The sequence below is a fragment of the Syzygium oleosum genome, unplaced genomic scaffold, assembly GCF_021117445.2.
Source record: "Syzygium oleosum isolate NSW1041296 unplaced genomic scaffold, Sole_v2.1 Sole_v2.43, whole genome shotgun sequence".
Taxonomy (NCBI): domain Eukaryota; kingdom Viridiplantae; phylum Streptophyta; class Magnoliopsida; order Myrtales; family Myrtaceae; genus Syzygium; species Syzygium oleosum.
The window spans coordinates 911,561-933,711 of record NW_026607527.1 but is presented as its reverse complement, the minus strand read 5'-3'; the positions used below and the strand labels follow the sequence as shown (position 1 = coordinate 933,711).

The window sequence follows — 22,151 nt, the reverse complement described above, 5'->3', positions numbered from 1 at the left end:
TCCCAACATTAGAAGAAAAAAAATAATTTACCAATTAGAGTTTGCTTCAGAATAAAAAAAAATTAAGAAATCTTGGCCAGACCGGCTATTCCCGATTCCAAATTTTTTGAACCGAGACCCACCAAGAGCCAGATTGGGACCAATGCATAACCCTAACGAGGATAAAGACTCCTTTCCTCTTTATGAATGGGGGCTCTCCATTTATGTCAATACTTAATAGATGAAGACATACGGAAAATTTACAGAATTATTCTTTCTTGAATATGGAATATTTTTCACGAACGCAAAGCTCATTCAAGGTCATCATGACCCTGAGGATTTGAAAATTTTTATGATTAAGTTGAGATAAATGCCATTAATGCCCTCAATTTTTCAGCACTTAATTTTCAATTTTATCAATGTTGAAAATAAAATAAGATATGTTTAATAATAAGTGAGCATTGAATGCCAAATAATAATAGTTTGAACTAATCAGGAGTACTATTACTAAGTTTTTGCAAAATAATTAACAAGACTTTGAGTACTAATAGATATCTTTTTTCTATCCAATGAATTAAGTGGCCTTTTGTTACCTAGCAAATTAGTGATTTTCTGACTTAATTAAACCTTTTAAGCTTAACCTAGTCATGATTTAATATATTATAGCATAGGTGAAGATTTTGGTAACCATACATAAAATTCAAATTAGTGATCACCTTGACATTGAAATTCAAATATCAGATAATTTATGCAGACTTCAGGAAACTTAAATGTGCAATAGTAAATTCTTTTATCATTAAAAAGGTCGAAATAGGCAGCCAGTAGATGTCAGGTCTCACAGCCGTTACAAAATATTGAGTTTGAGCCATGACTTTTCAATCCACCCGTATCACGTTCAATGGTAGGTGAGAAAGTATCTTGTTAACATGAAGAATCAACTTATTGAATATTTTCTCCCATATTCCTTTAATAAATACCACATATATTGGACATTGCCAATACCAGATAATCATGTATGGAAATTATGCTTGTTTTTTATAAAAACAATGTTTTTAAACAGGTCAATCTATTGACGCCATCACTTCGTGACCACGTTCATTTCCTCGCTTCCGTCCGGTGGCTGCTTAAACGGAGAGGCGTACACAGAGAATCAGAGAGAGAGAGAGAGAGAGAAGACGAGCTTCGATGGAGTCAACCATTTCCAAGACTCCCTCTCTATCGACTCCGTCTTGTCTCAACCCCTTCGTCTTTTGCCTCCATCACTACGTCTCCAGGTCGCTGCATTACCAATGCCTCCCGTCGTGTTTCATTGCTCACAGACTCTGCTGCATTTATGCTGGCTGCATCCGTAGCCCAAGCTTCGATTCGGTCCATCTTTGTCTCCTCCGGCTCCCGCGAGGTTTCGTTTGCAGTGCGTTTCAATCTCCGCTGCTCCTTTCGCGCCTTCAGCGGACATGGTGGCTCCAGTGGCGGTGATGGCAGCGGAGTTGACAGTGAGGATGGGAAGGTGAAATCGGTCGTGGATGGAACCGAGGAAGCCTCAGCCGTTTCCTCTGATGTCATAATTCTCGACGTTGGAGTAATCCTCTCTCTCTTTATCTCTCTTGCACTTCACGTGAATGTACAAGCTAAAAAGTCTTGATTTTGTCTATGCATGTTCAACTTTACTTGCATCATATAGCTGATTTCGTGGTGCATACCATGTTCTGTTTGTGCGGTCACATGCTACCACACCTCAAAGAAATCAATCGAACATAATTAAGCATGTAAGAATCTCATCAAAACAATTCCAAGTTATCATCGCGTCTCAACATACACTATTGTAACTTACTCACCTTCTTCCATCAAATTCAACTAGGACTAAAAATTAGCAAACACCACCCAAATCAAGTCAAGAGCACTAAGTAGATCAAGCTTATTTAACACCTAGAGTTTTCATTTACCTCGAATAGAACTTGAACAACTCGAAGCTCTATTAACCTTGTACTCTTGGAAGATGAAATCTTCGCTTTTCAATTCATAGATTGGAAAGTGAGAATGGCAGAAAAAGTGAGGGAAGATGTAAAATGGGTTCTACCACCAAGTAAATGGACTTGGGGTTTTTACTCAAGAGTTATTAGAAAGGTAATGAACCAATGTTAGAATGGTGACTTGAAATTTAAAGGATAGGTGTATGGTTGCTTGAAAGTTGAAATTACAAATGGCAAGTTTCATTCAATATATAGCCAAGTGGAGAGAGTTTAGGATATGAGAGTGAAGAGATAATATTAGGAGTAATGATAACCTAGCCTTATAAGTATTTCCATTTAAGAGACATATGGCCTCTCATGCAAATTTTTTAAGAGACTAGTGGCTTATATAAAATATATATTTTAATTAACTAAAGTGGCTTATATAAATATATATCTTTTGGGGAGAAACTTATTGTCCTCTGGCCACGTAAATGGGTAAATCTTCATCAATGTTAATTAACTAAAGTTAGAATAGATAACATAACCTACGACGTCATTAGTGATTAAATTTCATCTCTCAATTTAAGGGCATATGAGTTAGACACTTGATAGGAAAATAAAGAGAGAATTTAACACATAAACAAGAAGTCCAGTGTCCATTCTGAATACTAATAAGTCCAATATATTTTGAATCTACTAAATTTATTGGTAAATAATACCAGATATTAAGAAAATTTTGATTTACTAAATCTAAAACTCGATAATCATTAAACATATAGTTTGAAAGATGTCCGTCCCCATTTACAACTAAGATAGCGGTAAATAAATTAACGCCACTCCACACTATCAATGTACGCGTCAACATTAATTCCAATACATCGGACTTGGAAAGATTACGATCGAGGGGAAATCATCTTCCGCATTTTCCGTACCTCATAAAATTAACACTCCAACTAAGATTTTCTATGTGCCAATCTGAACCCCAAAATAATACTTAGCTTTATAACCCAAGTATTATTATTGGACACGGAAAATTCAGAATGTCACAGTTGTTGCTTAGTACATGCAAAATATAAAAACAGACAAATCTTTTCGATAGCAGTGTATTGCATCTCAGCATCGTTCAACGTCCTACTAAGGTAATACACCGTCTGCTCCTTGCCTTCATCATTCTATTGAGCCAGCATGCTTCTGATGGTCATATCAGTCGCCGACAAGTAAAGTTTCAATCGCCACCTGATTTAGGTGGCATCAAAACTAGAGGATTAGACAGCTACTCTTTTATCCTATCGAAGGCAAGTTGATGTTCTTCTCCCCAAATAAACTACTCTTGATTTTTGAGTTTTGTTAGAGAGGGAAAAATTGATTGTATTATTCAGCAAAATATCGTATTTATACAATGGTAACCCAATAAACCCTAAGAGTCCTAAAGACCACTTTGCCCTTGATACTTCTAACACTCCCCCTCAAGCTGGAGCATAGAAATTAATCATGCCCAGCTTATTACAAATATATTCTATCCTCCCTTTACCCAAAGATTTAGCAAAAATGTCTGCAAGTTGTTCACCAGTTCTAACATGACTAGAAAGAATCATTCCACTTTGCAGCTTTTCTCGAATAAAATGACAATCAACCTCAATGTGTTTTGTTCTCTCATGAAACACCGGGTTAGATGCTATATGTACTGCAGCCTTATTATCACACCATAGAGACATAGGAATTGAAACTTTCAAGCCTAACTCAGTCAACAGCTGCTGAATCCACACTAATTCACATGTTGCTTGTGCCATGGCTCTATACTCTGATTCAGCACTGGAGCGGGCAACAACACTCTGTTTCTTACTCTTCCATGACACTAGATTTCCTCCAACCAATGTACAGTAGCCAGTAGTAGATCTCCTATCATCTGGAGACCCTGCCCAATCAGCATCAAAAAATCCTTCAACTCTACTATGACCATGATTTTGATAAATAATGCCTTTCCCTGGAGTCTTCTTCAAGTACCTTAAAATTCGAATTACTGCATCCCAGTGAGAAGTACGAGGAGAAGACAGAAATTGGCTGACCACACTGACTGGAAAGGCAATGTCTAGTCGAGTAACTGTGAGATAATTTAGTTTGCCTACCAATCTTCTATATATCTCAGGACTATCGAATAGCTCTCCTCCTTCGGCAACCAGTTTAACTCCTTGTTCCATGGGTGAATCAAGAGGCTTGGATCCTAACATGCTTGTCTCAACGAGTAAATCCAAGACATATTTTCGTTGTGACAGAACAATACCCTTCTGTGACTGTGCCACCTCAATTCTTAAGAAATACTTCAATTTTCCTAGGTTCTTAGTCTGAAACTGTTTCTGAAGATAGATCTTTAATTCATCTATACCAACTAAATCATCTCCCGTGATAATAATATCATCCACATAGACAATCAAGAAAAATTTGCCTTTCCTTGACTGTCTATAAAAGAAAGAGTGATCATTGTCACATCTAGACAGTCCAAAAGAAAGTACAGCTTCAGGAAATCTTCCAAACCATGCCTGAGGAGACTGCTTCAAACCATACAAAGATCTTTTTAATTTGCAAACCATTCCTCCAGACTCCCCCTGAGCAACAAACCCTGGAGGTTGCTCTATATAAACTTCTTCATGTAGAGTACCGTGCAAAAAGGCATTCTTAACATCAAGCTGAAATAAAAGCCAATGATAGGTGGCAGCAAAAGATATCAAAATACGAACAGAAGTAAGCTTAGCAACAGGAGAGAAAGTATCCGGATAGTCAATCCCATACATCTGAGCATACCCTTTCGCAACAAGTCTCGCTTTTAAGTGAGCAAGAGAACCATCGGGATTAACTTTGACAGCATATACCCATCTACAACCAATAGCAGTTTTGCCTGAAGGAAGAGGTACCAAGTCCCAAGTTTGATTTACCTGTAGAGCTTTTAACTCTTCTTCTATTGTTGTCCTCAACCCAGAAATTTGCAATGCCTCAGATATAGACTTGGGAATAGGATATTGGTCAACAGTAGATAAAAATGATCGAAAAGAAGGAGACACAGAAGAGTATGAAATAAAATTTGCGATAGAATATTATGTACAGGCACGTGTACCTTTGCGATGAGCTATTGGAAGATCAAGATCTGACACATGAGGAGAATCGACTAATGGTGGATCTGGGACGGAAGATGACGCAGTGGTGACAGGAGGAAGGGGGGAGTATGAACCCGAGGACGCCGAGTATAAACCTGTAGAGGAGGTGGTTCCTGTGTAGACGCAGGTGAAACAGCTGGAGTAGTTGACCAAATTGTTGTCACATGTAATTCTTCATCCAACTCAGACATAGAAATTGGAACATCATGATATGGAGTGGATTCAAAGAATGAGACATCAGTTCTTATGAAGTATTTGTTCAGTAGTGGAGAATAACAATGATAACCCTTTTGAGTACGGGAGTAACCAAGAAACATACACTTGATAGCCTTGGGATCAAGTTTGGATACTCCAGGTCGATGATCACGAACAAAACAGACACAACCAAATACACGAGGTGGTAAGGCAAATAATGGCTGATTTGGAAACAAAGTAGAAAATGGAATACCACCTCATAGAACAAAGGAAGGCATGCGATTAATGAGATAGCATGCAGTCAAGACAGCATCAGACCAAAAGACTTTAGGGACTTTCATCTCAAATAACATAGATCTAGTAACTTCCAACAAATGTCTATTCTTCCTCTCAGCAACACCATTCTGCTGTGGTGTATCAGGACATGAAGATTCATGAATCATACCATGTTGTGTCATAAAATCAGAAAAAGGTGCAGAAAAGTACTCCTTAGCGTTATCAGAACACAACACTTTAACATGCACACCAAACTTAGTACAGATTTCAGATATAAATGCGCGAAATATAGAAAACAACTCAGAACGATTTTTCATTAGATATAACCAAGTAACTCTGGAATAGTCATCAACAAAAGTAACGAAATATCTAAAACCCAACTTGGAAGTCACATGACATGGACCCCAAACATCTGAATGAAATAACAAAAATGGAGACTCTGTTCGTTTAATGACTCGAGGCGGATAACTAACACGATGTAATTTGCCAAGTTGGCATGACTCACACTCTAAACTAGAAATATATTTAAAACTGGAATTCAATCTCTAAAGACTGTGTAGAGAAGGATGACCAAGACGACAATGGATCTGATGTAGAGAAGTAACACCAGAACATGCAAAGGAAGTTGAGTCTTCAAGCACATACAGTCCCCCTTCCTTACGTCCTTTACCAATCGTCCTCTTCGTAGCCAGATCCTGAAATATACAAGAATCGGGATAGAATGTTACTGAACACTGAAAGGTTTTAGTTAACTTACTAACTGACATGAGATTAAAAGGAAATTATGGAAGATAAAGCACTGAGGTCAAAGGCAGTGAAGGAGTTGGATGAACTATGCCAACTCCCTTAACATGTGTAGATGAACCATTAGCTAAAGTAACGGTGGACAATGATGGAGTAAGAGAGGAAAATATACCTGAAAGACCTGACATGTGATCAAACACCCCTGAATCAATGACCCAAGGGTGAGAACTAGCTAAAACGCATGCAGTCGCATTACCTGTCTGGACTAGAGTAGCAATGGAAGACGAAGTAGGTAGTGAAATCTGAGACTGGTTGTACCGTGCAAATTCCTCATCAGACATAACCACTACATTTCCTTGTGAAGGCTGTGGTAGGGACAAAGAGTCAGTGCCAGATGCAGCATTTGCAAACTGTTGTTGCTGTCCTGGTCTACCATGTAACTTGTAGCAAAATTTCTGAATATGGCCAGGTTTTCCACAATAATGACAAGTTCGAATAGTCCCTGAGCTTTCAGCAGTAGTTTGGAGCGATCCATAAAGCTGTCTTTGTCCTTGGCCTCTTCCTATTCCTGTGCTTCGACCACCACGGCCACCACGACCATTATACCCTCCACGATTTCCTTCGTCACCCCTACCTCCACTAGTTCGATATTGAGAAACAAGAGCTGAATTATCAACCACAGCTATGGTGCTCTAAGAAGAACCACGGGATGCTCGAAGAACTCGAGCATATGTATCCCTAAGTGACGCAATAGTCTCTCCTCCAAGAATCTGAGACCTAACAGTATCATAGGCTGAACTAAGACCTCCTAGAAAATTCATTACAGCCAACTATTCTCTTTGGAGTCGCATTTGTTCAGCAATAGAAGGAATAGGAAGGAGAGCATTCAATTCTTCATACATTCTATTAAAATCAGCAAAGTATTGATCAATATAACGCCCTTTGCTCTCATATCGGTGAAATTCCCGTGATAGTTCATATATCCTAGAAATATTGTTCTGGCCAGAATACAATACATCTAAGTACTCCCACAAGTCCTTGACTGTATCAATATGAGTTACCAAGTCTACAATATTGCTCTCCATGGAGTTCAAAAGCTGACCCATAAGATGTGCATCAATAACATCCCAATTTGCATCATTAGTAGGTTTAGTTTCAGTCAAGTGCATATGCTGATTTCTACCCGTCAAAACAAACTTAACAATCTTCTTCCATTGTTGAAAATTGGTAATACCCTCAAGCTTCTTGTCAGTAATTCGAGAAGATGAAGAGGAAATTACCTCAATCGTCATGGTATCACTCTTTCCAGAACTACCATCAATTTTACTCGGATCACCCATCCTTAACAATTCAATAATCCACCACAATTGAAAAACAAATATTGCATCAATCCACTAGAGCCCCAAATAATTAACTCCAAAATCTCCAAAATTCACCTAATCAGCATCGCATAAGTTCCAAAAAATTCAGAAACATTCCACAAACACATCCATATCTCTAATAAAGCGCTACCCACATCATTATCAAGCCTAATCAACAAATAATGCCTCAAAATTCCTGCTGTGAAGCTCAGTAACCATCAAGCCGCCAAAAAATCAAACCTGTGGGTCTTAACCGAGAGACATGGGTGCTGAATCTGGCTCACTGACAATGGACGACGCCTCACTGATGCTGGATGACCTCTCTACAAAACTCCCCGATGATGGACAGCGCTGGATTTGGACTTGCTGGCCTCGGTGACGCTGGGTGACGTCTCTACATGGGTCGCTGGGTCTTGCTGACTCCAGATCTGGCCTCGCCGGGCCTAGGCGACGTCAGGCGATGCCCTGGCAAGGCTCGCCGGCCTAGATGACGCCCCGGCAAGGCTCACCGGGCCTGGGCAACGCGAAATCTAAAGATTCCGGTGAGAAGGGGGTTGATTGAAGGGGGTTGGTTGATGGTCGACGGTGGATGGTTCACGGCGGCGACTGGTGGTAGACGGAGGTAAGCGGCTGTTTAGGGTTTAGAATTTTTGTGGCTCTGATACCATGTTAGAGAGGGAAAAATTGATTATATTATTCAGCAAAATACCGTATTTATACAATGGTAACCCAATAAATCCTAAGAGTCCTAAAGACCACTTTGCCCTTGATACTTCTAACAAGTTTCAATAATGGAGAAAAGGCTTCTATTTTACCAGATAAATTTGCAATAAATTTATGCAGAAAGTTTATCTTTCCTATCACTATTTGCAATTGTTTTTTAGTTGTTTCTGCCGGCAATTCTAGGATTACTTTGGCCTTATTGCTATCAATTTCTATTCCTCTTTGGTTAACCAAAAATCCTGAAAAGTTACCAACTTTCACACCAAATGAACATTTAAGAGGATTCATCTTTCATTGATATTTCTCCATCCTAACAAATAATTGTTAAAGATAGTCAAGATGACTTACCTCTTTTGACTTGACGATAATGTCATCCAACTCTAGCATTCTTCAGATCGAACGGCAACTTGATCCATTCGAATGTATATGTACAATGTCGACCTTAAGTGTGAGTGGAATTGGAGGATATCTCAGTCATTTCATAAATTTACTTCCAACTTTTCCTGTTCTTCAATTTCTTATACCTTCACTTTCCAGCGATGTATAGATCTAATATAGTCTAAAGCTTTAGCTCAAGATCTCCTGCCATCGATCTCGAGACCCCGCAATAGGGAGTTCGAACCGTTCTAGACCTCGACTTCCAAAATCCAAGATCAAGTTTGTGCTCCTTTCTTGATCGTCTGTCGCCTGTTTAAGGCACAAGAACTGCCGTTGCGCCGAAGTTCCGGGTTCGTCGAACTCAAACGACAATTAACTGGCAAGCCCGGCATTTCTCCGGCTCTTGTAATTTCGGCGCAAATACACTTAGTTTGAACTTCATTTCTAAATACATAAGAACACACAACTAATGAATTGAGACACAAGAAGTTCCTAAAACAAAGATATTCGCGAATGTAAGCGAACCGGTCGAATTAAGTCGCAATGCACACAATATAATCACGAGTTTTCTCTTGGTTCTTGAAACATTAATTATAAACACTAATCAGAGATTAACCCTAACACAATACCTCTGAATTTCTCTCTCGTAAATAGGAACGCTCGCGTGCGTGCGCGAAATCACGAAAGTATCCCTTCAAAACCCGACTTTGGGTTCTTGGGACAAGTCGGTTGATAAAAAAACTTAAGGCTGGAAAAAAAATTTAGTTTTTAGGACTAACCCTATCAAAAATTCCAACCTGGTTACACAATCTCAAAGTAGTGCACCCACGATAAGTTTATCAAAATCTAAGAGCAAATTTGAGATAAATGTGGCACAAACGAACGTACCGGTTTAGAATTTTTTTTGTGTCACAAAAATTAGTTCAGGGTAATGTATCACGAGTATATCGATTTGGAATCTTTCATGACACAAAAATTAGATTGAGATAAATGCGGAACGAATACATCAATTTGAGATTTTTTTTTGAAGTATTAACCTTTAATATTATCCCGAATTTCACTGATAATAAATCTCTTGAGAAAGTAAATTTGAAATCTAATTTGTGAAAATTTCATTATATGTATATATATAACCACAAATACTTTTCGAAAACATAAAGCAGCTCAACATGATTTGAATTTTATCAATTAACCATTGTAAAAATTCTCAATAATTCGTTTGATTTGTAAAAAGGGTTAATACCACGAACAATCTCAAATCAGTATACCTGTGACAAATTTACTCCAAACTAATTTTTTTACCATCAAAAACCTCAAACTAGTATATTTGTGACAGACTTACCCCAAACTAATTTTTTGACCACCAAACACACTAAACCGGTACACCTACGACATATATACCCTCCATTAAATTGGATTAATACCACGAAAAATCATAAATTGATAAATATGTGACAAACAAAGGGGTAAAATATTAAAATGGTACACCCGTCAACTGTCACGTATCATCCAACTCAGCAATTAGACGGTAAAATTTAACGAAAACTAACGGAAGGTAAATTTATCACGGGTATACCAGTTTCGGATTTTTGGTAATTAAAGAATTAGTATGGGATAAATTTATCACAAACATATCAGTTTAGGATTTTTTGTAGTATTAACTCTCATAAAAAAGAATTATTCTAGAAGAATTACTTTCGCTGCGGATATTGAGAATAGTCACTGGGTTAAAAAGTAAAAAAATAACACAATAGGTAGTGCCACACTCTCTCTCTCTCTCTCTCTCGAGATCTTCTGTGTCGCAAGGAAGAAGAAAAACCCAAACAACAAATTCGATATCGACCCGGAATGGCGACGCCGCTGGATGCCGCCGGAGGCCCGATCCCGACGTCGGCGGCGCTGACGGCGTCGTCGAAGCACATCGGGGCGAGCTGCCGGTCGGAGAACGTGGCCTTCCTCAAGTGCAAGCAGAAGGACCCGAACCCCGAGAGGTGCCTCGAGAAAGGCCAGCAAGTCACCCGCTGCGTGCTTCATCTGTGAGCCGTGCTTTCTCTTCTCTCTTGCTGCCTCCCGATTCAGTCGCGCACTCTTTCGATATGATTGTCCTTGTTGTTGTTGTTGCATCGTTTGTTCGCTTATCTTGAATGTGAGCAAGTGTAGAGCGTTGCTTGGGTCGTTTGGTTGGCGTATGTGATTTGGGAATGTTTGCTGAGAAAACTTCAAAAGAGTAGACCCTTTGGATTTTCTTAGTTGCTTCTGAATGTTGTCGAAATGGGCAATTGGAATCGTTAGCAACTGAGGATGGTAGGGGGAAAGGTTTTGGTTTAAGGTAGTTTGCATACGGGGTATGCGAGAATGTTGTCAAAATGGACAATTGGAATCATTTGCAACTGAGGATGGTAGTGGGAAAGGTGTTTGGTATAAGGCAGTTTGCGTCTGGGGTACACGAGAATGTTGTCGAAATGGGCAAATTGGAATCATTAGCGACTGACGATAGTCGTGGGAAAGGTTTTGGTATAAGGTAGTTTGCACACAGGGTACACGAGAATGTTGTCGAAATGGGCAATTAGAATCATTAGCAACTGATGATAGTAGTGGGAAAGGTATCGGTATAAGGTAGTTTGCATACTGGGTATACGAGTTCGTAATTTAGTCATGATGGTCAGGAGAGCACAGAACGTGGTATCGGGTATCTGACATTCGCTCGCTTCACTGTTCTCATATGGCCAGTCTTTAGCTATCTATGTTCTTACGCGGTTAAACATGCCAAACTTTTGAAATGGAATGCAATAGCCAGTTTAATCTTCTTTATGCCCACATTCCACTCGGTGTCTAACACGATTGTGTTAGAATAGGAAGTATCATTCTAACAGAATGCCCCTTGCGTGTGTGTTCTTGAATTCGTCTCTTCCGTAAAAGTAAGAGAGAGAGAGAGAGAGAAGGAAAGGTACATTAGGGAAAAAAAGGCTCATTTAGCTTTGCCACTTCAATGCAAGGGTCATTCGAGTGGAATGGAGAAAAAACACAAGCAAGCGGCATTCCATTTTTCCATCAGAATCAAACATTAAGGGCTTGTTTGACAACTTGCCAAATAGTAAAAATTTCTCTTATTTTGTTTTCAGAATCAGTTTAGGAGCAGAAATCAGTTTGTTAAATTTTTTGTGCCCGGGCACAATTTTGCAAAAAATTGTTCCCAGAATCAGTTGTGGAACAAAATCAAGAAGCAAAAAAAAGTTGCTTCTTGATTTTGGAACAATTTTTCCATTTATGATTATTCTTGATTTTCTTCTTTTTTTTGGTTTGTTGTTGTTCTTTGGCCTGCTGGCTATCGACGACCGGCCATAAGCCAGAGCCGGCGAGGGCGGCTCGCAGCCTCACTGTCACCACCCAGGCCCATCGCCTGGGTGGCGACGGCGAGGTCAGCCTCGCCTTAGCTGGGCGAGGCCGACCTCGCCGTCGTGACCGGCAAGGCCAACAGCGAGGGCCGCGACACCCTCGCAGGTGCCGGCAACCAGCCATGGCCAAGGAAGGGAAGGGAAAAAAAGGAAAAAAAAAAAGGAAAAAAAGAAAGAAATATTAAAAAATTCAAAATATTAATAAAATTAAATTTTGTGTACTTACCAAACGCATTTCTGTTCTTTTTCTATTCTAAGAATAGAAATTTTGGGCAGTTACCAAATGCCTTCAAATGCGTAGAAATTATTTCCGGACACAGAATAAAAAACAATCATTTCTGAGCAGAATCTGTTTGCGGGTACAAAATGATTGCCATGCATAACCTAAGAATATTCTTCTTTTGATTCTATTCCTTTCTCAACGCCCACCATCCTTATTTCATTCATTCATACAAAATGTACCACTGTACAGAGTACTTCACATGGAGCTCCTTTTGTAACTGGCTGAAAGCTTCTTTCCTTAGACCTCTTTATTGGCTTGCTTAAATCAGATGTAGTTTAGAAGAACCTCAGGTTTTAGTTCCGGATCAAAATACCAAATCTCTTGGTAGAACAAGTAATTCTGTTTTGAAGGTAGTCATACAGGCTTTTGTTTTGTGCAGCATTTAAAGATTTATTGCTTCAGAATCAGTGCGTTTAAGTTTCCTTTCCATAAGTAATAATAAAGATGCGTTGTGCGGGATCTAGCACATTTGCTTGGATCAGTAGACTTTGCTTACACAAATTGATGAAGGGGATTTCATATTAGATACTTGATGATCTTGATATAGAGAGCACTCGGCTTTGTGACTGACTTATGGGCTATGCACTTTCGACTTCAAGTGAGAGGAATGCAGTCTACTTCTTTTCGCAGTTTTAGATGCATACATACTCGTGGGCCTCTTAGTCATCGCATTAGTCTGTCTTCATTTTTGGGCTGCACAATGCTTACATTGGCAAATAAACTAGCTATAAGCTTTACTGTCAATGATTCATGACGTTTGCCCACAGAAGTATACAGATGCAAATGGATTTTTTAGAGCCTTAAATAGAGGTGCTGAAAAAATTTGTGACACCCCTTTCAACTGATAAAAGTAGTTGTTGCAATTTACATACCTCTTTCCATTGTAGTATCTAAACCATGTATTTTTGGCTGCGCAGACTGAAAGATCTTCACCAGAGGTGTACAAAAGAGATGGATGCTTATGTTGGTTGCATGTATTACCACACAAACGAGTTCGATTTATGCCGCAAAGAGCAGCAAGCCTTTGAAAAGGCATGCCCGTTGTAATTAAAAGGGGGGTTCAGTACCTCAAAGTCTCGACTCTTTAATAACTTAGAGCAGCTTGCAAGGAGCAGATGCTGCTGTGGTTCAAACTGTGTCTTGAATGTTGTCAAGATGTTGCGCTTGAACAGCTCAAGTTAGTCTTTTTTGAAATGTCTGAGAGCAATAAGTCTACTCCTTTGCGCTTAACTACTGATGAACGCGTTCCTTGTTGAAAGGTTTTGTGCCAATGCCACCTTCCGTTTCCATTAGAGGTGGGAAAATGGTGAATTATTGAATTTTTTAGTAATTTATTTATTGTCTAAGGGTGCACTCGTTTCGTAGAAAATGAGTAATTTGGAAAATATTTTTCGAAAAATGATCGCTTATATCGTTTAGAAAAATAAATGAATGGAAATTTTTTTCGTTGCCCACGAAAATAGTTAGGCATAGATTGTTATTGGTGATGAAAATGTTTTCCTTTGATTAATTTTTCTAAACGATATAAACAATCATTTTTTAGAAAATATTTTTCAAATTACTCATTTTCCGTGAAATGAAACACACTCTAAGAGTGCTTTTGTTTGAGGGAAAGTGTTTTCCGGGAATTCGTTTTCCGGACTTTCACCCGTTTGGTTCGCCGAAAATGATAAGTCAACTAAAAACACTTTTCAATTAAGGAAACATTCATGTATAAAATTAGGAAAGTGAATTCCCTAATCTAAGGAAGTGAAAAACACTTTCCAAAATTGTTTATCTTGAATTTGTTAATATTTTTCTTTTCTCTTCTTTTTTTTATTTTCTTTTTCTTTTTTCCTCCCTCCGCCTGTTGATGGCCTTTCTTTTTCCAAAATAAAAATAATTTAAAAAATATAAAAATTTGCGATAATTTTCACCATCAGATTTTCCTCATCAAACAACTGAAAATATTTATCAAGTCTTTTTTAGATTTTAGCCAAACATCGGAAAATGAACTCATTTCCCTTGAAAATGACTTCCTAGAAAGTGGTTTCCAGAAATTGTACATTTTCCGTGAAATAAACGCATTCTAAGTGTTACAAGATTTGAACTAATTGAATATGTTGATCTCGGTGTCTCTAGCAAGTGAATAAGAAATAAATGGAGCTTTCCACTCACATGAGAACATTTCTTGATTTATTTTTTTTTATCCATTTCAACCTTTTCTCCATTTTGAGCGTGGAAATAGCACTGAGTCTTTTGTAAATATAAATTTTTTATAGGGTGTTCCATGAGTTTTAAGTCTACCGAATCTCGGCGCCCATGCCTTTGAGTTATAAAAGGCTACACATTGCCTCTATATATATATATATATCGAGTTTTTTTAATAGATCTGCATCATTGTAAATTTGTGAGGACTCAAGTCTATTTTTTTATATTTATTATTTTTTGTATTTATTTTGAGAAAAGAAAATTTCCAAGTTTTTTCGATTCTACCTCAATGGACATCGTAGAGGGGTGGTGGTGGCCTAATTCAATGGACTCGGACTTAGTTCTTCGGATGGATTTGAGTTCGATCCTGATCAGGTTGACTAGCTGTGTAGTGCAGGTTCAAGGTGGCCTCCTAGTGCATCTAGACACCACTCTCCTTACGCGACATCGACGATTGACATCTCTTGCAGTCTCTAACGCTGGGGCGATCGAGGCGCGATGACAGTTGAGCGCGTCGGGGCATCAAGACATGCCCGCTGCACCGAGGATGTTCGCATTATATTTTGACCAATCGATTTAAATTCAAATGACCCATCCCAGCAAATTGCATTGACGTTGGGTTCGCTTAGGCTCAGGCTGGCATTTGGTAGCCTAGGCTGCATTTGGTTGCGACAAAACCGGGTTGTTCCTTTAAGGTACAGAGGGGCACAAAGATCGTCGCGTGGAATTAACATTCCTACGCAAATGGATAACTAACGCACGATAGCAAGATGACCATTGAAAATCGACACAAATGCGCAACTGTTCCTGTTCCACACTTGATTTCACGAAGGCGACCATCAAATTAGCAAGAATTGGCTTAGGTACAAGGGGAGTGTCTTCGGATGATCACAAGGAAGACAAAGTAGCTCGTTACAGATCGACCGCAGTTAAATACAGAACTGGGACCAACTCCGGGGACCGGGTAACTCTTAGGACCTCTTTCCGCCTAGGGGTGAGCATAATCCGGGTGGGCGGTTCCCATCCCGGAACCGTGGACCGCCCTCTAAGGACCGGTTCCAAAATATTAGAACCGAGAACCGCCCGCTGGTTCCATGGACCCACCCGAGAATCGGACCGCCAATCCGGTCCAGTTCCTGGGTGGGTCCATGGAATCAGTCCCACTAAGTTTTCCTGGACAAATAAAAAAATAGACTAGTCTAATTCTTGACCCGTTGGTGGGTTATGTTCACCACATGCTACTTTGACTTACCTTAATGCACGTGTGATGTATCTTCAGTATACACAGAACACCCCTACTTTGGCATTTGATTTCACTAGTCTGATGCAAAAGTCATGCACTTCCATTTAAAATGGTCTGACAACTTGCTCAAATCTCAAGAGTTAAGAGGCTCTCATTTAAGCTAACAAATTGAATGAGCTTAAAACCATCCAAAACAATAACAACAAGATTTGCCACAAAGTTCAATTACACATCACAACAAGATTTGTCACAAAATTCACAACTTCACAAGCTTCACATCAAATACATCCGTATCCTATATTATATATCACACGTAGGAGTTTACCACAAGTTCACAATAGTCAACAAGCAAACAAAACAACTCTCCCATTTTCTTTTCTTTTTTTAAATTTTTTTGGTCAGATTTTTTTAATTAAAATTTTAAAAAAATAAATATATTATTATTATATTACCGATCTGGTCCAAGTGGGCGGTTCCACACTAGGAACCGGGAACCGGACCGGTTCCCTTGGGAACCGGACCGGTTCCCTTGGGAACCGGACCGGTTCCGGTCTGATTATGGGCGGTCCCAGGTGATCCGGGCGAGTCCCGGTTCTTTTGCACACCCCTATTTCCACCTACTCGGATCTTGCTAGAAAAAGCTATCTGATGAAAAAGGGGCCCTGAATTTTCCATCACCCTGATGCTTTCTGAATATAAAAGAGGAAAACACAAGGAAAAGAAGATCCTGACTGAGGTTGTGGCTAGGCTCACAAGGGCACCACGACAGTTTCAGCTCAGCGACTCTTTACAATTTGGAAAAATCCACAACGGGCATTCTAGACAGTAGACGCTTGATACCACACAGTTATCTGGTGTCTTAGCCCGGGCACATTAAACCGACGATAACGAAAAACCAGGCACACGTATAAAGTTAAGAGCCATGCATTAAGGCCAAACATAGGACTTAAAAGAGTCACCAGCAACCAACAACCATCTTGCACTTGACGTTCACAAAGCTCAACTCCAACAAAAACGTACAAAGCATTTCTAAAGCATATAGACTAATCCACGATATTTAGGATTCAAAGAGAGCAACAGGATCTCCAAAAGGACATTCTTCAACGTTCACTTTGATACTTGGAAGTGCACTTTGCAAAGAACCATCACCGGCATACCACCATCTTGACTGCAAGCCCCGTGCTTGTTACTCAGGATGCTCTTAGTGCGGGCTGCACAGGAAATGCCCAAAAGAAAGTACTTCATTTAACAGAAAATATGCTAACCGTAGATACTAGCACTATGCCATCATAAACCAGATAAATCCACTAGCTATTGGTTAGTAGTAAATGGAAATGTGCTGAATTCCAACAACATAACGAGGGAACATGCTTCATTCATGCAAATTCAAAGTATCAATACTTTTTTCCATAAGAAAATTTGAAGTAATCTACCTTCTTTATCAATTTTCTTGTCAATGGAACAGCACATGTGTGTCCCAGCAAAAGCAATCACCTGATAAATATCAATTGCTATAGGTACGGCACCTAAAACTGTATAAAATATCAATAAAGAACGCATCGTACACACCTGAAGGAATCCTCACAGATCTATCTCAACATAATAACTTAGGCCATTTATTGTCGACCACTAAATTTGCAACATAAAATAATTATCAAGTTTCATGCCAACCTAATTGCCAAGGTCATATTAAAACAAAACGATTCTTTGATGAAATGAGAAATTATTTGACAATTAGCTAGAGTGCATGGAAGAGACGCATTGTCCCAGACCAAGACTTAAAAACAACAGATATACCTGTAAGACCGCGAACGAGACCCTGAAGGACCGTGAATATTGCCCCTTGGACTATGGGACCTGCCTGCCGGATAACCCCTCTCCTGAATGGGACTTCGACTATCTTCCCTCAGACTTGGAGACCTCTTACTGGACCGCTTAACCTTGTGCTCCCGAGGAGACGGAGAATGTGATACAGACCCAGATCGCATTGGAGAGTGATACTGGTCCTTTGCCCCACGGCTCCTGGTTCAAGGAATTAGTATATATAACATTGATCCATTTCAGATGGGAAATGATAGCAATGAAACATAAAGATTCCCATACATAAAACTGAACACAATCTAGGGTAACAAAAGATCTTACGAGGAAACATTACTCAGCTTGAAGCATGACTTTTACAAAGAAAGAACAAAATACCATCAGCAAAAGCTAATAAAAAACGAAAATCTGTTTTGCAAGTCAAGAAATCATACTCAACTTACAAAATCATATAAGCATCAACATGATGGTATCACTATCTAACTGATTGAAGATGACTTTTACCTGCACCTTTATAAGAGTTCCGTACAAATTACCAACTTGGGCCCAAATACTGGAATTAGTCTCATTAACGATGTACTGGCACGTCAGCATCCAACAACTGCATGGCTCTCTTTGGCCCAACTTTCTAAAACCTCAAACTATCTTTGACAATGTCATCATATCTCTACACCGGTATTGCTTCCCTTGATTGAGGATGATTTCTTTCTTTGGCCAAATAAAAGCTCTAGTTCTTTTCTTAACTGGATGGTATATGCAAAACAAAATAAAGCTTCAAAACCTTTTCATTAACAACTATGTTAGATCACACAGAAAGAACAAATAGTGAAAAAAAGGCACTTTAGTGATTTAATCATCTGCTGACAGTGCTTTACTAATCAGTTCAGTTGCAACTGCAGGCCACCAGACCTAGTACGCAAAAGCCCATGCTTTCTTGACAGTAATTGGCGAAGGTGGGATAATAACATATAGAAAAGCTTTGACAGAACGGTAAGGGAGTTGTCCATCACTGTCTTTTCTCGTTTAACTTTATTTACCCATAGGTCTTTAAAATCTTCCTGTTCACTTTAATATCTGCATAAACAAGGCCACAAGCAGATACTGTTCAATACCACAGAAATGATGCTGCACTGCATCAATCACCCCATATCGATAAAAACCATTGTAGTATGAACATTATAGGATAGAGATGCATCACATTACTAATACCATAAGAGGCCAGTAAACAAATAAATTTCCCACATTACAGCAATCTGCCACGCTTAAGTCAGCAAAGTTTTCCTTTCAATTTTACAGGGCAACTCTTTTTCATTCATAAGCATAATGTGAATGATCGACAACTAAAACATCCCAAGAAAAATGGTTGGCTAGGACGATTGGTCACCTTTGCCATGCATTTAGCCTGTCTTGGATATTTCAAGAAAAGTCTACTATTTCGATAGATAAAAGTTGATAGTTCACTACAGTCTATATCCAGAATAGACCAATAGCTTCTATCTATAAGCACAAAATGTCCAAGAGAAGTAAAAAACATGAAGTTTACCTATTTTAACAAGAGAAAATGAAGAATGTATAGCTTTCTGCTCATAATCTAGCTAGGGACAAAGTCCCATACCACAGTTATTACGAACAAACAGGGAATACAAAACACATACCACTGTAAGGAAAAGAGAGTGAAATTCTACTGCTCTAATACCTTGGGCAATATTATCCACTAAAGTTCACGAAGGATAAGAATCTACAAAGAACTCAATCTACCTTTTATTTAGCAAGGATTGAACTGAGATAACTTGATCTCCCTTTCATTTACCAAAAAGATTGAAACTACAATGCACAAAGCATTTATAGTTGAAAATAGATATAAAAAGTATAAATATCACATCATACTTGACATACACAACTTCAACAAATAAAAGCGAAAGAATGCCACTAAGGGTTCTGTATATTCTTCCCAGGCCAACGAGGCACCCTTAGTACTGTAAGATCCTAATATGCTCAACTACAGTGTACTTATCAGTTATCATCCCAAAAGAGGAACGGGAAAGTGTAAAACCAGTAACAGTGCAATTAAATCCACTCAGACAAAAATGCCGAACCTTGAGTCATGCCTATCTGGTGTTGGTGACCTTGAGTAAGCTGTAAGAAAATACAAAAGCAGAATAAGATACTCCAAACTCACAAGTATGTCCAGCATGACAGACTACTTTATTCTTTGTACAACCCAACGGAAGAGAAAGCCACACATCAGAATGGACATGATGTCAACGTTACTGACAATGATTATGGCGTCTTGGAGACCTTGATGTACTTCTCCTTCTTTCCCTATGTCGCCCACTTCATTTAAAAGGGGGGGTAAAAAGAGTGAACCAACAAAAAACACCCGTCACGAATTGATAAAAACAAATGCCATAAAGACAGCCCAGTGAAATGGAGAATGCAACAAATCATACCTCACACGATCAGTCACGCGCTCGCTCACGCGCATCTCATGAGGAGTTTTTCTGTTCTCCTCAGCAAAAACAATTCTTATCTCACGTCCTCCAATAACAGTATGATTCATTTGCTGCTTAGCCTCAGCTGCATCTTCTGCATAACGGAACTTCACAAATCCAAAGCCACGAGGCTCCCTGGTAATGCAATATACAATCACTGAAGTTACTAAATTACATGCCCTGTGATTGTCAGAGATGAGATATAAACAGATCAGCAAGTAATGGATCTCCTCCGTTCGATTTTTGTCCATTTTCGGAATCACAGTAACTTAATACCAAAAAAAGAAAGTATTATACAGTATATTAGTCTGCATCAGAAACCAGCCAAACAGCAAGCCTCTAAAAAATGGCACTCACATTGTAAACACAGGTAAGGGAAGCCCGTAAAACAATGGTAATATGGCACACTCACTAATGCAGATATCTTGTGACAAGTACCATCCTTTTTTGGCAAAAAAGGTGACAGGTACTATCCAAATGAATTTATGTAAGCCCGAAATGGTTGAACCCATCATTCTCTCAAGAGTTCTTTAGTTCATATGTTTCTTCAATAACATGCAGCTTGGCAGCTCAACGTATTCCGAATTAGTATTCCAAGGGAAGGGATGCAGGACAGGGAGAATCAACTAAGACAGCAATTCTTCATCCAACCAGAAACCAACACTAAAAACAGGTTTCTTCACTAACCACATGTCAAACAGAAAAAAATAGTAGCTGCAAATTGGATAGTCCAGCATGAAAATTTTGCAACAGGAAGTCGAGTTTTAGAACCGTGAAACTTGGATAATATATGCTACTTTACACAATCTGCAGAAGCAATGTGGGACAAAGCAAAGATTATTATGGTATCGATGCATAACCTAACTTTATACTCATGAATGGGGAACTTATAAGTCCACACCTATACAGCTCATAGTTACTACTCCGCTCGTCAATCAATTGGCTGCTTTCGAAGTGACCGTGCACAAAGACAAGTTACTTCCATCACTAAGTATGTCAGCAACATCAAATATCAGCACACGGTTCTTGCCAGACTCAGATGTACTACCAACACCAGACTGACAATTCACACCACATTAACCCGACATACCCCGTGTAATAATTCTTAGGAAGGTAGACATCCTTCACAGGACCGAACCGCTCGAACGGCACCCTGAGATCTTCCGCCCTGCAACCACGACAGCAACAATTAGACAAAATAATTCACGTCGAAAGCGAATCCACGTCGCCCTCCGATGTCCGAACACAAGAGGCGATCGGGCAAAAAACCACCGAGACAGTACTCGTTACTCGTACGCCACACACTTCAACGTCACTCCCGCCAAGCGAACAAGCGAGCAAGAGAATCCACAACCGGACACCGACATCCAAAAGCAGGAGGGGGGGGGGAAGAAAGACCTGGTGTCGAGGGGGAGGTTGCGGAGGAGGAGGCCGGAAGGAGCGGGAGAACGGCGGTCCCGGTGGTAAGCGCGGCGGTCGCGAGGGTCCTCGTCGTAGCCGTGGCGCTTGCGGGCGCGGGGGGGGGGCCGGGGGGGACCGGCTGCGGCGGCGGGGGCTGAAGCTGCGGCTCCTGCTCCGGTACCTCGCCATGGGCGGCGCTCGCCGATTTGGGCGGGGGGGCTCGCCGATGTGGGAGAAACCCTAACCCTAGCAGAGGAAGGGGGGGGGTGGTTGGCTTTCGTAGTTTTGGAGGGAGAAGAAGAAGAAGCGTCTTTTCCTTTCTTACTTCTTTGGCATCTTTCTAGTTTCTAGTCCGCGATGACACTTTTTAGGCCAGCCCTGAACAGACCGCTTTTTTATTTTTTACTTAATTTAACTCTTATGCATTATGCCAAAAAAAAATTAATACCACGAAAAAAAAATCTCAAACCGGTAAATTTATGAAAAATTTACCCTCCGTTAAATTATGTTGAATTACCGTCAAATTGTTGAGTTTGATGACACGTGGCAATTGACAGATATACCAAATTGTG

At 39.7% G+C, this 22,151-nt stretch overlaps 1 protein-coding gene and 2 pseudogenes across 1 annotated transcript; 1 reads left to right on the top strand and 2 right to left on the bottom strand.

The window, feature by feature from the left end:
- Positions 1–6,096: 6,096 nt before the first annotated feature.
- On the bottom strand, positions 6,097–7,146 carry LOC115669498 (uncharacterized; annotated as a pseudogene).
- Positions 7,147–10,519: 3,373 nt separating this feature from the next.
- LOC130136173 (NADH dehydrogenase [ubiquinone] 1 alpha subcomplex subunit 8-B-like) lies at positions 10,520–13,693 on the top strand. Its single transcript, XM_056306316.1, has 2 exons — positions 10,520–10,793; positions 13,353–13,693. Exons 1-2 carry the CDS (start codon positions 10,606–10,608, stop codon positions 13,480–13,482), a joined length of 318 nt encoding a protein of 105 aa, XP_056162291.1. The 5' UTR covers positions 10,520–10,605; the 3' UTR covers positions 13,483–13,693.
- A 3,083-nt stretch (positions 13,694–16,776) lies between these two features.
- Positions 16,777–21,860, bottom strand: LOC130136211 (serine/arginine-rich SC35-like splicing factor SCL28; annotated as a pseudogene).
- Positions 21,861–22,151: the final 291 nt, after the last annotated feature.

What these genes read in the sequence shown, in the direction of transcription:
- LOC130136173 (XM_056306316.1), top strand. Translation starts at nt 10,606, where the DNA reads ATGGCGACGCCGCTGGATGCCGCCGGAGGCCCGATCCCGACGTCGGCG. An exon ending in ACCCGCTGCGTGCTTCATCT is followed by an intron (nt 10,794 to 13,352) that starts GTGAGCCGTGCT and finishes TTGGCTGCGCAG; the next exon opens with ACTGAAAGATCTTCACCAGA.